At 34.3% G+C, this 16,730-nt stretch overlaps 1 protein-coding gene across 1 annotated transcript; it reads left to right on the top strand.

Moving 5' to 3' along the window:
- Positions 1–908: 908 nt before the first annotated feature.
- Positions 909–5,774, top strand: LOTGIDRAFT_160143 (hypothetical protein; the record flags this gene model as incomplete). Its single annotated transcript, XM_009055023.1, has 5 exons — positions 909–2,269; positions 2,822–3,097; positions 3,730–3,864; positions 4,468–4,692; positions 5,534–5,774. 5 exons carry the CDS (start codon positions 909–911, stop codon positions 5,772–5,774), a joined length of 2,238 nt encoding a protein of 745 aa, XP_009053271.1.
- Positions 5,775–16,730: the final 10,956 nt, after the last annotated feature.

The following is a 16,730-nucleotide window of genomic DNA, read 5'->3' as shown; positions in this document are numbered from 1 at the left end:
CACGAAGAAAATAAAATTTAAACAGTTCAAGAGTTAAGGTGTTTTGGCTTCTTAACAAATTTGGATTGAAGAAATATTGATCATTTAGTCCTTTGTACCACATTTCCATTGAGAGTTTGTTTGGGTTTCAATATTTTATGCCGGTTTGGTTTGGGCAGATTTGCTTAACTGAAACGAGCACCTGCTTCCGGTTGGTAAAACTGCATGTATTTATTACTGCAAAGTTTCTTAATTTCAACCTCTTTTAAATTGAATAAGCACCAAACCCTTTAAAACTAGTAGAAGGCATTAAACACTTATTCCACTTATTATATCTGGGATAATCCGAATATCTAAATGTGCCTAACCTGAACTGAAATGGCAACTGAGACTAATCGACCGGCATCTTAATGTGCTACCGTAATAATTTTGTGATAAATTTTATTGTTTCAATAAACTAGGGCCTTTGTTATTTTGTTACACCTCTTTATCTTATGTTTGTATTTGACGTCATTACATTAGTGAAAATAGCCCTGAACTAATGTAATTTAAACACAATAAAGTAAATAACAGACATTAAATAAAGATTTGTATTGTATTACTATGTGAAATTGCACTTGGCAACCAACACTCAAAACAAAAATGAATGAGATAGGGTCAAATGTCGCCAATTGTCTGTGTACGAATAGAAATATTACTCAGAAATAGTAGGCTACTGACAGGCTATTTTAATGAAGTTAATAATTTTGTTATTTCAGAAAGGAACTAATGGCTTATTAAACTTTATTGACTAAATATTGAAGAATTCATTTGAAATACAGAGAGGAGAGGATTTAAAATAAGAGTTGGATATAAAATATAGGCTATAAAACGCCTATAGAAGGTTGAGAACAATTTAAACAACCGAGGGAAAACACGAAGTAGTAAACATGTCATATAGGGGGCGTGGGGGGTTTTCTGAAAGGAGAGGCCGTGGAGGCTATAGAGGGGGAGGGGGTTATAACAGCCGGTCAACCATAGTAGCAGATAGACCAAGAAGGTCACCTGAATGGAAACGAAATTCCTCAAGAGATAATTATGGAAGAGATGGAAACTGGACTGATCGAAACCGAGACACAAGGAGAGAGGAAGTCCGCACTACACGTAGAGATACTGATTTCCGCGACAGTCGCAGGTCAGAATTTGAAAGAGAGAGATATGATGATCGTCGCGATGAACGGAATAGAAATGGAAATCATTTTGAAAGTGATTTTAGACAGAAACGTAAATATTCTGGAGAACGTAATCAATATCAAGATACCCGATCTGAAAGAGGAACAAACAATTACGAACACCCATCAACAGAATATCCACACAAAAGGCAACATTTTGAAACAAGAGGTAGAGGGTTTAGAGGTAGAGGAGATCTTCGTTCACGAAGGGATGAATTATTTAGGGAAAGACGATCATTTCGCGATTCTCAAAGAGCACATTCAAGTTCATTTGATAGATCAAGGAATACATCTGGTCATAGGTCAGAAAGAGGCTCTGATCGCAGAAATATTTCAAATTATATTTCTAATATTCGACATGAGACAAGTCCACGAGCAGCAACAGATAAAAGTGCACATGTTGCTACCAAGGAAGAGTTACAATTAGAAAGTCAAGTTATAGATGAAAAATTTTATGAAACAATGACACTGGATCAAAGAGACTACATAGCAAGTAAAGCCTTGCGCATCTTAGTCACAAAGTCAGAGGGACAATGTAAGCTAAGTGAACTGGAATATGAATTAATGGATATTAAAATCATGTTCGTCTCCTCTGAACTTTTTATGGAATTTTTACAGAGTTTTATGGATGATGATAATGTATTTGAAATAATAGAAGCTGAGCCAGAAGAGGAAGGAGACAAATGCAAGGAAAATAAGGATAATGAGAAATCTTCTAAAGGATCGATTCAGGTAAAGAAAGAACCGGAAGGAAAGGATGGAACTGATCAAGATGAGGAAAAGAGTTTTACAAATATAAAGGATGCTGAAAATAAGGATAAAGTAGAAAATACTGAAAATCAAGAGGAAGCGGAAAATACTAAAAATCACGGAGAAGTCGAAAAAACTGAACATAAGGATGCAGAAAATCCGCAGGAGCCAGATAATATGGATGAGAATAATGATCAGGAGGAAGCAGAAGGGGATTCTAAGTTAGAAAATGTTATCATTGTGGGTCGTCCTAAGATTATGTTCTGTCAGAAGTATGTTACCAATATCAGCTCTTGTTCTAAAAATTGTGGAGCTTTACATATTTGCAAGTGAGTATCACTTTTTATTTGACAACATGTTGTCACACTTAGTGTCAATTCCATATGACCTCATCAATATTTGACCAGAAATTTAGTCTAGCAAGAAATAGTTAACTTTTCAAAGAGCTAAATATTGTCCAAGGTATATTGGTAGCAAATTTCAGCCAATCAAAACAAATCACTTGTTATGACGCTTTGTTTGCGAACGTAAACAAAACGAAAGCATCATGTCATTATATATTTTGATGAATATGTATGGTACAGACTTGAGTAGGATTTTTGTTAAAGAATTGAAGCGGAGAGGAAATCTAACCTTACTTGAAAAGAATGTGTTCTTATCTCTTCAAATGGTCGGCGGCAAAGCGGTGTTGTGTTTTGTTTAAATGACCTCATTTCTGTTGTACCGCTCTGATTGGTCAGATTCAAATAGCACCAATCTCATTTCCACGCCGACAAAACGAAGTGTAGTGGGCTTAGTTCAATACGAGTTAATACGACCATGTCAAAACCTGTATTTGTGATACGATGAGTACATTCTTGTTGTTGGTTTCTTTCTTGCAGGTTTTATATTTTGAGTAAATGTAATGCTCCTGATGATAGAAATTGCTGTTTCCGCCATTCCTTAGACTCTGAACACAACCAAGAAGCTCTCAGATTAAACCTACTTCATACCTTTTCCATTGATCATCTTAAAAAAGCCTTGTCTCATCTGAAATATCGTAATCCGACAACTCTACCACCTATCTGTTGGTTTTATAATACTAAAGGCTGTATCAAGTCCCAAGCTGGTGGATGTCCATTTCTCCATATGTGTGAGAAAATACTTGAAGGAGAAAAGTAAGATTTTTTTCTATGATTTATTGTTATGACTAGGTTGATGTATGGATGTTTTTTTTTGGTTTTTTTTTTAACCAGTTAAAGCAACAATAGACCAATAGTTGTTGTAAATGCATCAGAGATAACTGTTTAATGTCAGAGATAACTGTTTAATGTCAGAGATAACTGTTTAATGTGCTAGGCAAGCAAAGTCTTGTTTTGAAGAAATGAAATGAAGGAATTCTATGTCCTTTTTTTCTACACCAGATTAGTTTCATGAAAATGGGCAATGCCGAGCAGTGGGCAATAGGGCTAATTTTCCAGGACAGGAGCAGAAGACTACTCTTTCCAACTGTTGAGTGATCTTACAAGTGCACAGCCTGTGGAACATGGGATTTATTGTCCCATCCAAAAGACTAGATGCTTTTTTTTATGTGAGTTTGCCTCAAGCAGGAATTAACTGAGCTGACTTTGAGTTTGTAGCATTAATGGTTATATTAACATTATAGACATGAAATAGCTTGTGCCTCCACATTTTAAATGAAAATTAATGTGCCTGACAAGAAACTTTTCAAATACCTCTACCTTTGATTATCATCAACATTGACTGTTGGAAAATGAAAATTGTATTGATATACATGTAAATATTTTAGATGTGACAAAGGAAAGAAATGTTTATTGAACCATGATATTTTGACAAATCGTGAAGTACTGACAAGGTTTGGTATGTGGTCACCAGAGTATAGTAAAGATGATTTAATGAAGGTCATCTCTGAGAATTATGTTGCGTAAGTATTGAGTCAAACTATAAAAATATTTTATTTTATTTTCTGTTGACTGCCTCATTCTAGAAATTTTTCAAGAATTCTAATTTGTTAGGAATTATCCAAAGATGAATTTATTTTTTAAAGGGACAGATTCTCCAATTGGGGGACAAATTATATCTTGGTCTGAGAAAGGGGAATTGTTCAGCTAAGATTAACGGTTAAAGTATTCACAGCTCATCGTCCAAATTTCAAAAAGATGTTCAACTAATTGAAGGATTTTTTTTCATACAAGCCTAGTATTTCTGAAAACAATAAACATATATTCAAGACCCAAATAAACCCCTGAAAATAGTGAATCTGTCCCTTTAAGCACAGGTTGATTAGCTAGCATCTCATTCCATGAACTGGATTTAAAGATGTGTAAAAAAATTTGACATCAGTTGTATTGTAAAAAATAATGTCCCTTGAACTTGGAAACCATTCTTAACTTGATCAGTGTTCATTAATTTTTCAGATATTTTGACATATTCTTTGCATCCTGTTGCTAATTGATAAAAAAAATTGGAAAAAGATGGATATTTCTTTTAATGTTCAATTATAATTTGAAATTTTCAATTTTTTTAGGCACGAGTCATATGCCAAGAAATTTCCTGATTCTCATCATTCTTATCGAGATCACAAGGACGATTATTATTCTCGGAGTGGTACCCAGAAACCAAGATGGCAGCTATATGTACCAAGTGAAGAGATGTGGATGGACCTTACAGAAACCTGTCATAGAGAGCTAGAGAGTAAACACAGAGCTGTAGTTAGAGCTAAGGATGAATATGAAGAGGCTTTAGAAGAAATGTAAGTCCTTGAAACTTGAAATGAATTCATTTTATCTAAAATAAAGTTTCTATTGGAACAGCTTTTTACATGGGGGCCGCTAGGTTGGTGAGTTTGGAACGTTCCAGAACATTCAATGAAACAAGTTCTACATTCTACTTTTGCCGAAAAAATAGTAGGTGCTGACAGAATTCAAAATGGTCAATAAATGGGAAAATTTTCATACCGATCGATTGCCACCATGTATTTCATAATTTTTCATTGGACAATTTGAATTATCTCCCTTGCTCTCAAACTTGGTCAAAGCTGGTATGTATATGATTAAATAGCTAAGGTCAAATGGGGATTTTTAGACATTTAAGATGATTTTGGAATTTGCAACTTAATTAACCCTCTAACCCCAGAATAATGACAAGGCTATTGTACCTTAAGTTTATACTGATATTCAAATCACTTAATATGAAGGTAAATATAAATGTTTACATCAAGGTTGGAATTTTGGCAGTTTCAGATGATTTTGAAATTAGAACAGAGTTGTGGTCCTTGATCTAGAATACTGAAAATTCTATATAGCTCTTTAAGTTTTCTTCTGATTTTCTTAAAAATTGCTATTTATGTACGATGACTTCATGTTGACTTTCAGGCAGTTTGCATCAATTTGTGTATCATTTTAGTATTGCCTTTTCATGAAATTTGAAGAAAGTTGCACTTTTTTTGTCAAGAAAGCATATTTGGACCTTGATCTATTATTTAAATTCTTGTGAAGAATGCTAGATTGTTACTGCTATTTCACCAGAATGCAGTTTTTTACCAAGATAACTTCAAATACTGTAATAGAACTCTTTTTGAATGTATATTTCAGGAGACAGTTTAAAACCTCCACATTGATTGGTGAAAAGAAAGAAATAGCGGAAGTCAGCAACAAGATTTTCAGACGCTTAGATCAAGAGACTGAGACTGAAAGCAAAGAAACAAACGCAAAAGTCAAGAAGGATGAGGAACATGAAAAAGAAATGGAAGTAAATGATGATAATAATGATAATAATGATGATAATAATGATGATAATGGAAAGGTCAAAGTTAAAGAGGAGGCTGACAATTGAAATAAGCACCAAATCTAATACAGTTTTGTATAGTAGATATTAATACTATGTATGCCAATATTAAATGAGATACACCGACATGTAAATAGACCAAGACCAGTGAATCAAAAATCATAGACACATTGTTATCTTTAGTTAGGCTACTAAGTTTACCATGAAATGGATCTCAATTAAAGCAGTAGTAATAATTAGTTATTAGTCACAGTTAGTAAAATTCCTGTAAATATGGAATGGAATCCTAATGGAATAAAGCAATATTTAAAACATATGTTTGCTGCAATTTGAAATGAAATATTTGGATTATGACAGAACATTTGATGCATCATTTTATGATTAAAACTACAGAATATTTAAAAACCATATTTGGAGATATTGGTGTTGAAATTAAGGATCACTGCCTCTTTTGACCTTAATGGAAAAACCTGCAATGATCTCATAGTGTAAAACAAAACCAATAGATTTGTATTAAAGGATAAAGGAGAATGAGGACTATTGTGCGACTTCTATTAGTTTGAAGCTACCTGACAGATTAAGTAAATTGATATGTTTCAACAGTATGTGATTTTCATCCATTGATTGCAGGCATCAGACACAGTAAGGATCTAATTAAAATGAAATAATACAAAATGGATTCAAGTGAAAAGGAAGTTTTGTGAAATATGTAACTGGGATAACACATGCCATTGCTTACATAATTCTTACTGAACATTTGAGTTCACATCTTTGACCAATTGACTAAAGATGAGATGAGATAAGATGGAAGATGTAAGTTAAGAGTATTGAACATGACAACAGCCCATAAAGCAGCATTGATGAAGTGAAAAAGTTACAGTACAACGAATGACATGCGAAGTTGATTCATCATCTGGGCTATCCTGAACCGGAATTTTTATGGTAATGGAATCAAAATGTGATAAAATTAAACATCTGATTATTGAACTTGTGTCATTTCCCAGAATGGCCACCTTTTATATATGAACAATTGCTAGCTTTACGTTCCACTGTCATGTAGAAGATCTTGGACTCATTTCGAGCTGTGTTTTGGAAGGAGCCCACACCGTTCCTTTTGACAATGTATCTGAGAAAGTCTGACAGTTATTTGTAGAAGCTCTGCAGTTAACCATGAGCATTTAATGTTCCCCTGCTTGTAAACATGACAATACAAATTCAAACTGGCGCTGCCACTGATTGCTGCTTCCGAACAGAGCTCGAATCAATCCCCAGACCTTCGGCGTGAATTTGCAGACCTTTAATCACAATTTGAATCCATGACCATATAAGACATTAGTGGACACCAAAATTTTGTATGTAAGTGCATGAGAAGTGAAGATATTGCCTTCCACAATGTTGGTGGCAGCCATTTTGTTTTTTATTTTGTTTTTTGCCTCAATGTTTCCAATCTGGCACCGGACTGATTCCGGTTCAGGATAGCTCAGAGATGATGAATCAACCAAAAAACATCATAATGAAGGTTAAGCACGCTTTTTCAATACCCCTCTAGACTAAAAGGAAAATGAAATGAAATGTCCTACTTGGTGTATGTAGGACAAATAATTACATTCAGACTGAAAAAAATAATAAAATTATAAATTATTTTCTGCTACAGTAAAGGAAAAGAAACCAGCAACTATCACAAACAAAAACTCCTCTCTAAAGAAATCTATGAATGAGTTATTACAAAAATTGAAGGAAAAGAACCAAAAATAAATTAAAAAAAAATATCAGTGAACTGTACAATATAAATACAAAATAATCCACTATCGAATTCTACATTTTTAAATAAGAAACAGATATAATTGACAGTTTAATAAAAATTAGACCCTACTTTCGTTTTTTTTTTTTAGGAAAAGGGGGATGGGACGTATTTTGGCCTCACACATGTCCGTCAGTCCGCACATCGGTCCGTCCGTTCACATTTCTTGTAGGCACAATAGAGACTACAGTTTTGTAAAATCTTGATGAAACTTAGTATGTATGTATATATATTGATAAGATCTCAATCAAGTTAGAAATTGGTTTTATTCGGATGAACGGCTTCTGAGTTATTGCCCTTGACTTAATTAAAACGTGTACGATAAAGACCACAGTTTTTATCCAATCTTGACTTCTTATGCATGTAAACATTAATGAGTTCAAAATTGGCATTATTCGGATAAACGGTTTCAGAGTTATTTCCCTTAACTTAGTAACATCGCGTCAAATTGAGCTTGTGGGCACCATAAAGGTTACATTTTTTTTTATCCGATCACGATGAACGTTGGTAACAATGGGATAAATGGTACAGAGTTACTGCCATTGACCTGTTAAGAACTTGTCATATTTGGCTTGCAGGCGCGATAGAGGCTTAAGTTTTACAGGTAGTAATGGGATGAGGGTTATTGCCCGTGTGCGTACATTGATGAGACCTTGTTTGTGATTGAATTTGACAATAATTTCATGAACTATGTTTGAGGTTTTGTATTTTAAAGATTATTTGAAAATCTTTATTAAGTCACTTATTTAGACTTTATCGATGTTGACAGCTGGTAGTGGGCGTATGTAACCTTGCCTGGCAAGCTATCTATATTATTAGTCTGTCTGTCCACTATTGCTGTGGATACGATAGAGAGCTGGCTTCTTGAAGGATTTTGTGTGAGTGTTTGAAAACACTCAAGGATGAACTCTATAGATAATCAAACAAATCGAAAAAAGATTTAATTGCCTTTGTTCTTGAAAATTTGTTGTGGACACAATAGAGAGCTGGTTTCTTGATGGATTTTGATCAAATTGGTATTGATGTTTGTTATTGCTTAAGGATGAACTCTAATGAAAATCAGACAAATCAAAATCTGATATGAGTTATTGCCCTTGTTCTTGAAAACGCGTTCAAATTTTATTTGAAAATTTGTTGTGGACATGATAAAGAGCTGGTTTATTGATGGATTTTGATGTAATATGGTGTGCGTGTTTCTTACCTCGTATAGAAAATCAGACATCGAAAAATATTTGGTATGAGCTATTACCCTTATTCTTGAAAACGTGTTAAATTATTAGCTCATAAACGAATGAGCACAAATTCTTAACAGATTTGGACGAAACTTAGTGAAATTGTTTATTATTACCCAAGGATAAATCCAAGAGAAAAAGATAGTGGACCACAGCCATATGCGCCCTTCACGGCATGCGAATGGTAAAAACGAAACATCCATTTTAAGTTTCATCAAAATCGGTTGAAAACTAAGAGAGTAATAGCATATTCAAGATTTTTGGGCAAGGGCAATAACTCTGCTTCTAACGGTCAAAAATAGCTCAAATTCAAACTTGATCTTCGTTTTATGAATATGTATAAACATATTTCATTTGATTCCATCAAAAAATCTAGTTTTTAGAGCGTTTACGAGCAATTGGTGTTGACAGAAGCACTTACTGTATAGAGGTTAAAGGGCGATAACTCCTCAAAACTGACGTAAGAGGCCTAAATATTGAAAAAGCCTTAAATTTAATCAGAAGTAAACTAAACTTTCTCAAACCTTTCGATTTAGGTCCATTTTAAGTTTCATCAAAATCGGTTGAAAACTAAGAGAGTAATAGCATATTCAAGATTATTGGGCAAGGGCACCAACTCTGCTTCTAACGGTCGAAAATAGCTCAAATTCGAACTTGATCTTCGTTTTCTGGATATGTATACACATACCGAATTTCATTTGATTCCATCAAAAAATCTAGTTTTTAGAGCGTTCACAAGCAAATGTTGACCGACGGACGGACAGGGGTGCCGACAATATACGTCCACATAGAGAGATGTGGGCGTATAATAAAAAACATTTCAACCTCGCGGACAACATGGCTACCATTACAATTGTGGGCGTATCAAGATGGCCATCGCTATTTTAAACTCTTGTTTTTAATACGGCCACTTAAGTTAGGGTCTAACGACTGGCCTCTTAAACATTAGTCAAAAAAATCTTTTGACCTAATCCTGCTTAAACAATGAATTCCTTGCCATCTCTAGCACTGGCATATTTCGAAATTTGATTGGTTAAAGCAGATGTCATCAGATAAGTTCCAAAGATTACTCTAACGTATATTCAAGAGGCCAGTTTTAGACTCTAACTGAAGTGGCTATATTAAAAATAAAAGCTAATTGAACAAGCTGATGCTATCAGTGTCCTTGATACACATAAAAACTTCCTTAAAATCCATTTAACGATTTGTTAGGATGGTGTGGGCAACTGCATTGAGTCTATAGTTGCCTCTAGGTCAGTGGTTTCCAACCTTTTTTTTTTGTGATTCAGTTCATTCTTAAGTAACAAAAAGCAATTTCAACAAGCTTCGTAAAATCTACCAAGAACTTGATCAACGAGCTAAAAATTGAACCCGTTTCCAAGACAAGGCCAATAACTCAGTTCAATTTGTAATATATAAATAGCATACTTTTGAATTATTTTCAGGTGCATTTTACGACGTTTTTGATATGAATATTATTTAAAGCTAAACAAAAAAAAAACCGAAAATGTGCAGCTGTTACAACTTACTTGCGCTATAATAAAATTGTGTTTTTTAACTTTTTAAGTATATATAAATCATGGTAACTGCTTTCGTGTCACAAACTAAAGTTGCCATCGGGAAGATAATCGTAACATAATCCTGAGCTTATCTTCAATATATAGTATATTATACTGTTTACCTCAAGGCCTTATTAACGATAAACGGTATAAAATAACTGTTTAATCAGTGTGACTTTAATATTGAAGATGAGCGTAAGTTTATTTGATATTTTATGAAGCAGATAGATCATTCTGTCTTCAATCATTTTTGTTAAGTTAGTCAATTAAACTATTACCAATATGTCTAAGCATCTGGAAACAACAAGACCACTTTGGCTTTATTGTGACCATATTTGTTTGTACCTTGACTCAAAGAGGTTTTCTCTTCGTGCGATTAATCGGTAATATTTAGCAGTCTGCGGGTAAAAATAGGGGCAGAATGGCTTAAAAGGGAGACTACTGTCTAAGTTGAGAATGACTTAATAGGGAGACTACTGTCTAAGTTAGACAGTCTACGGAAGTGCTATAGTCACGGCGACTAAGAAGATTCTCTTCTAAGAAGTTTTTGAAACATAGATTGATTTGGTACACCATGAAACATTTTTTGAAGAAATCACGTTGCATATCATACATGTACACGTATTTCAAATTTGTTAGGAATGAAGTGGAGTGAAATTGGGAAAACATTTTTCAATGTGGGGTGGGGCTCTACAATGTCCATCCCCCAACCCCGTACTCCCACAAGCTCCCCACTGATGTTTAGTAATACTTAAGCTACGATTGGCAATAGATTTGTACGTCCTCCGATATCTCAGCTAAAACTTGAATTTCTTTATTATGTTCAATTAAAATATACAATAAAAAATAAATACTTATAAAATCTTCAAATTCTTTTCAGTTATTCATTCAGTCGAGAAAATTTCTGTGTGTGATGTTTATTGGTTTTGTGTCATTATGCTGTGTACAATACTGGGAATATACAAGGTTCGTGAAGATTTAAAATTTTAAAACTTTTAAAGTATAGGCTATAATACAATCCGATTAACATATATAAAGAGCTTAAGATCTCTGTATTAAAATCTTTGTATATAAACTGAACTGCTATACATCTCTGTATTTGATGTAGACATATAAACTGCTATACATGTCTGTATTTGATGTAGGCATATAGACTGCTATACATGTCTGTATTTGATGTAGGCATATAAACTGCTATACATTTCTGTATTTGATGTAGACATATAAACTGCTATACATCTCTGCATTTGATGTAGACATATAAACTGCTATACATCTCTGTATTTGATGTAGACATATAAACTGCAATACATGTCTGTATTTGATGTAGACATATAAACTGCTATACATCTCTGTATTTGATGTAGGCATATAAACTGCTATACATCTCTGTATTTGATGTAGACATATAAACTGCAATACATGTCTGTATTTGATGTAGACATATAAACTGCAATACATCTCTGTATTTGATGTAGACATAAAAACTGCAATACATGTCTGTATTTGATGCAGACATATAAACTGCTATACATCTCTTATTTGATGTGGACATATAAACTGCTATACATCTCTGTATTTGATGTAGACATATAAACTGCAATACATGTCTGTATTTGATGCAGACATATAAACTGCTATACATGTCTGTATTTGATGTAGACATATAAACTGCTATACATGTCTGTATTTGACGTAGACATATAAACTGCTATACATGTCTGTATTTGATGTAGAGATATAAACTGCTATACATGTCTGTATTTGATGTAGACATTTAAAACTGCTATACATGTCTGTATTTGATGTAGACATATAAACTGCTATACATCTCTGTATTTGATGTAGACATATAAACTGCAATACATCTCTGTATTTGATGTAGACATAAAAACTGCAATACATGTCTGTATTTGATGCAGACATATAAACTGCTATACATCTCTTATTTGATGTGGACATATAAACTGCTATACATCTCTGTATTTGATGTAGACATATAAACTGCAATACATGTCTGTATTTGATGCAGACATATAAACTGCTATACATGTCTGTATTTGATGTAGACATATAAACTGCTATACATGTCTGTATTTGACGTAGACATATAAACTGCTATACATGTCTGTATTTGATGTAGAGATATAAACTGCTATACATGTCTGTATTTGATGTAGACATTTAAAACTGCTATACATGTCTGTATTTGATGTAGACATATAAACTGCTATACATCTCTGTATTTGATGTAGACATATAAACTGCTATACATGTCTGTATTTGACGTAGAGATATAAACTGCTATACATGTCTGTATTTGGTGTAGACATATAAACTGCTATACATGTCTGTATTTGGTGTAGACATATAAACTGCTATACCTGTCTGTATTTGAAGTAGACATATAAATTGCTATACATCTCTGTATTTGATGTATACATATAAATTGCTATACATGTCTGTAGTTGATGTAGACATATAAACTGCTATACACCTCTGTATTTGACGTGGGCATATAAACTGACATGCATCTCTGTTGTTGATGTAGACATATAAACTGCTATACATCTCTGCATTTGGCGTGGGCATATATAAATTGCTATTCCTCTCTGTATTTGACGAGGGCATATTAACTGCTATGCATTTCTGTATTTGACGTGGGCACATATAATTTGCTATACATCTCTGTATTTGATATAAACTGATATGAATGTCTGTATTTGACGTGGGCATACAAATATCCAATTTCCAGATGTTTTGCTATTTGATTCCCCCGAAGAATGTTACAATTAACCCCACACCACCTGTCATTTCAAATCCCCCCCCCCCCCCCCATATCATTTATTAATAGTGGAACAGCGTCAGTTCACCATCTAATCCAAGAAGTGGTATTAAAAGTATACTCAAATAATGCTCCCTTTCCCTTGTCATAGATTTAACCTCGAAAGTTTTAACAATATCTAAAATTTAACTTTTATGTCTGATAAACATGTTTTGCTTCATTTAGGCTACAATTGAGTTCTTGACGAAAGTCCACCTTCTTCGTTTTTTCTATTATTTTAACATCGTCGAGTAAGAGTATGACCTCCAGAACGAAATAGCTACTTGCATACCTTTATATCTAGATACCATAAGTTATGATTTTTTTTTTTACCAGGATTTGATTTGATTTCAGGTTGGTTAAACATTGAAAGGTCATGATGTCATAATTATGTCGTGATTTCGATATAATTTTGCTACCAAGCCCCCGTTTCACTACGGTACAATACATGATGACGTAAGTCACGCTAGGCCAAAATAAATCGTCTTTCACTGTCACTTTTGTCAAAATGGCATTATCCTCAAGAAAACATAACTGGTTCAATTATGAAATATCGGCATTTTTCGAAGCTGTTATGAAAATTTTAAATACAATTCGCGCCATGTTCAATCCTGGGGTGATCAGTATAAGCAAACACGAAGCATGGTCGGTGGAAATGGAAGACTATTGTATAAAGTTCCCCAGTAGAAAACGCGACATTCGAGCACAATTTGGAGTAAGGATGGGTATTTACCATCTCGGAAGTCGTTTACTCATTATTTCAAAACCAATACTTTTATATTTCAGGCCACGGATACTTATCAAACAAGCATCCTTGCTTCCTAGTAAACCTTCATCAAAACAAGCATCCTTGCTTCCTAGTAAACCTTCATTAAAACAAGCATCCTTGCCTCCTAGTAAAGCTTCACCAAAGCAAGCATCCTTGCCTCCTAGTAAACCTTCACCAAAGCAAGCATCCTTGCTTCCTAGTAAATCTTCACCAAAGCAAGCATCCTTGCCACCAAGTAAACCTTCACCAAAGCAAGCATCCTTGCTTCCTAGTAAATCTTCTCCAAAAAAAGGATCTTTGCCTTCAAGTAAACCTTTAACAAGCGAACAAATTGCCTGGAAGTCCCATTTTATATATAAAGCTCCCACGAACACGAAAGTGGTCAGCTTAACATATAACTGTCCGACTTGTCGACTGCCATGTTCAAACGTGTCCGAGGACATTTCAAAAACATGCAAAGGAAGGGAGTGTCTTTGTAATAGATTAAGCCCAGTTATAACTTTCCCTAACTTCAAAGACAACTCAGAATATTCTAATGATTTTATGTTGGAAGCAGAAAAGGAAAGTCTTCATACTAAACCTGTTACAGATCTGAATACATTGCCAAGTATTACCAAGACTCAAGTCAAACTGTTACGAAGTGGATATTCTTATAAAGTCGGAGACAAAATTAGCATTATAGTGTCACTTGTAAATGGTTATGGTAGAAAATTATTGAGAGGGGGGGATGATGTACGCGTGTCCATGACAGAAGACAGACTCAACAATTCTATTGCTGGTACAGTCCATGATTACAAGAACGGAACATACCTTATAACAATACCAGTTTTATGGGAAGGCACTAATTCAATCGCTATAAGTATTAACTATTTTCAAGAGGAAAGAGCAACAATCTTCCGCTGGTATCGCCAATTTGGTGTTTTATTCTACCATTATGGGCAGTTTCAGAACAAGGGAGCGGAACAGTTGACACACTGTGCTGCAACTCCCCATCTAGAAAGTTATAAAGAAATATGTAACATGACATTGTACAATGATGGTGATCCATGGTATTGCGGTAAACCACCGTCTAACAAACTAGGATGTAACGACATAGTTAAGACTTTTGATGATAGGTTTATAGATCTACCTGTAACAGAGGCCGAGGAAATGCTCTTTAAGAGGTAAGTACGTAATTTCATTTCCATGTGGGCGTTTAAAAGCCTATTTGTGTTGAAAAAAAAATAATTGAAAAAATATTCTTCAATTATTCGCCTGAATGATTTAAAATTCTAATTTTAATGCTGCGAATTAAATGTGTTACCAAATGTTACAAATGTTTTTTTGTCATGTACTTTTCTTTTTAAATAGCCCTTTATAAATATTTTTTTCTCCCCTAGGGCATGTACTAATACGTATCGTACCTTACCACAGATAAAGATTAAAACAATAGGTGAGGTTGTAATTTGTTACTGGTTCTTAACTTTCTGTTGGTGGCTTTTCTAGGGTCAAAGATCAAATTAACGATGTTTATTTTCCTATAGTCTAGGTTATCCCGACACCAGTCTAAGTAACATTGTTTAACTATCATTTTTTTACTCTTTGAGAACTTTTAGGTGGCATTTTGAAAGTATATAACACCATGGGTTGAAAGACTAGAAGGTCCAAAAGCAATGGAACAAGGGTTAAGGCTCGGAGCTGTTCACAGTTCTAGTTTATTTTCTTTATCTGGCCATCACTCAAATAGCAGCGTACTGATGTATGTGTAGATCGAAACACCTGTCTCTATTCCAGCCTTTGATAGCTATTTGGGCAGATGTCGGCTTGTGTAGAGACAAAAAATGGGCCCCGTTAAATGGAGACTTTCTGCATCTGTGCAGGTGTGGGGGTTGTAAACTTCTTTAAGTATCTCGGATCTGCAGAACTCAGATATATTTGAATATATGAATATTTTGTGGTACAGTCATACCATCATTTTCTCCCTACACCATTTATGTCACGTCTCTGGTTCTAAGTTTTTGTAACAAAACTTATTTTGCATAGACTATTTAAAACTGCGTGCGCAGCAAAAATTTCAAAGGTCACAGAGTCACGAGATACTATCAAAACAAAAGTTACGATGATGCCCAGCACTAAATTAAAGTTATCATAATGTTAATTCAATATTATGTTAGAAAAAAGGGATCTCGGGGGTTGTGGAAAATCCCCATTAAACAGGGTCTATTTTTCTGACTCTTTCCATTCGACAACTGTCAAATTCCCACCAGTGGCTTGAATAGTGGCAGATGCTTCGGACTAATGTATTTTGTTTGTAATTTTATAAGATATCCTGACAGTGTGTACTTGGTTTTAGTATGTTAATTGCGTATACGCTCGAATAACTGAACAAAAACGTTTCGATTTACATGTATATCCCAAATTGAATCGAGACGAAAGCCACTTCGTTATCTTGGAAGATGATGAATCTGGACATTATCAAATATTCAAATAATTTCAGGTGGAGAGTATAATCGAGATGATTTGCCACACTGCACCAAAGTCAACCCAGCAGAAACCTGGAACACAGACGAACCTAGCGGATATTTTCTTAATGGTATTTACTATTCAACAAAGTGTCGTTCGGGCTCCTCTCGGCCGAATATAACTCATTGCCTTCAAAATACAAGACTTATTTTACATGGTGATTCTACAGTTCTACAGTGGATAAAATTATTGAGACGGATTTCCGGTTGTATTTTAAATAAAAATTACCATGGTGGAAAATGGTACGAAGAGATGGTTTGTGAAAAAAAAGATTTGGGCTTTTCGCTGAAATTCGCTCCTCATAACATGCCCTTTTC

Source organism: Lottia gigantea (assembly GCF_000327385.1).
Source record: "Lottia gigantea unplaced genomic scaffold LOTGIsca_23, whole genome shotgun sequence".
NCBI classification, from domain to species: Eukaryota; Metazoa; Mollusca; class Gastropoda; family Lottiidae; genus Lottia; species Lottia gigantea.
This window is presented reverse-complemented; position numbering and strand designations above follow the sequence as displayed.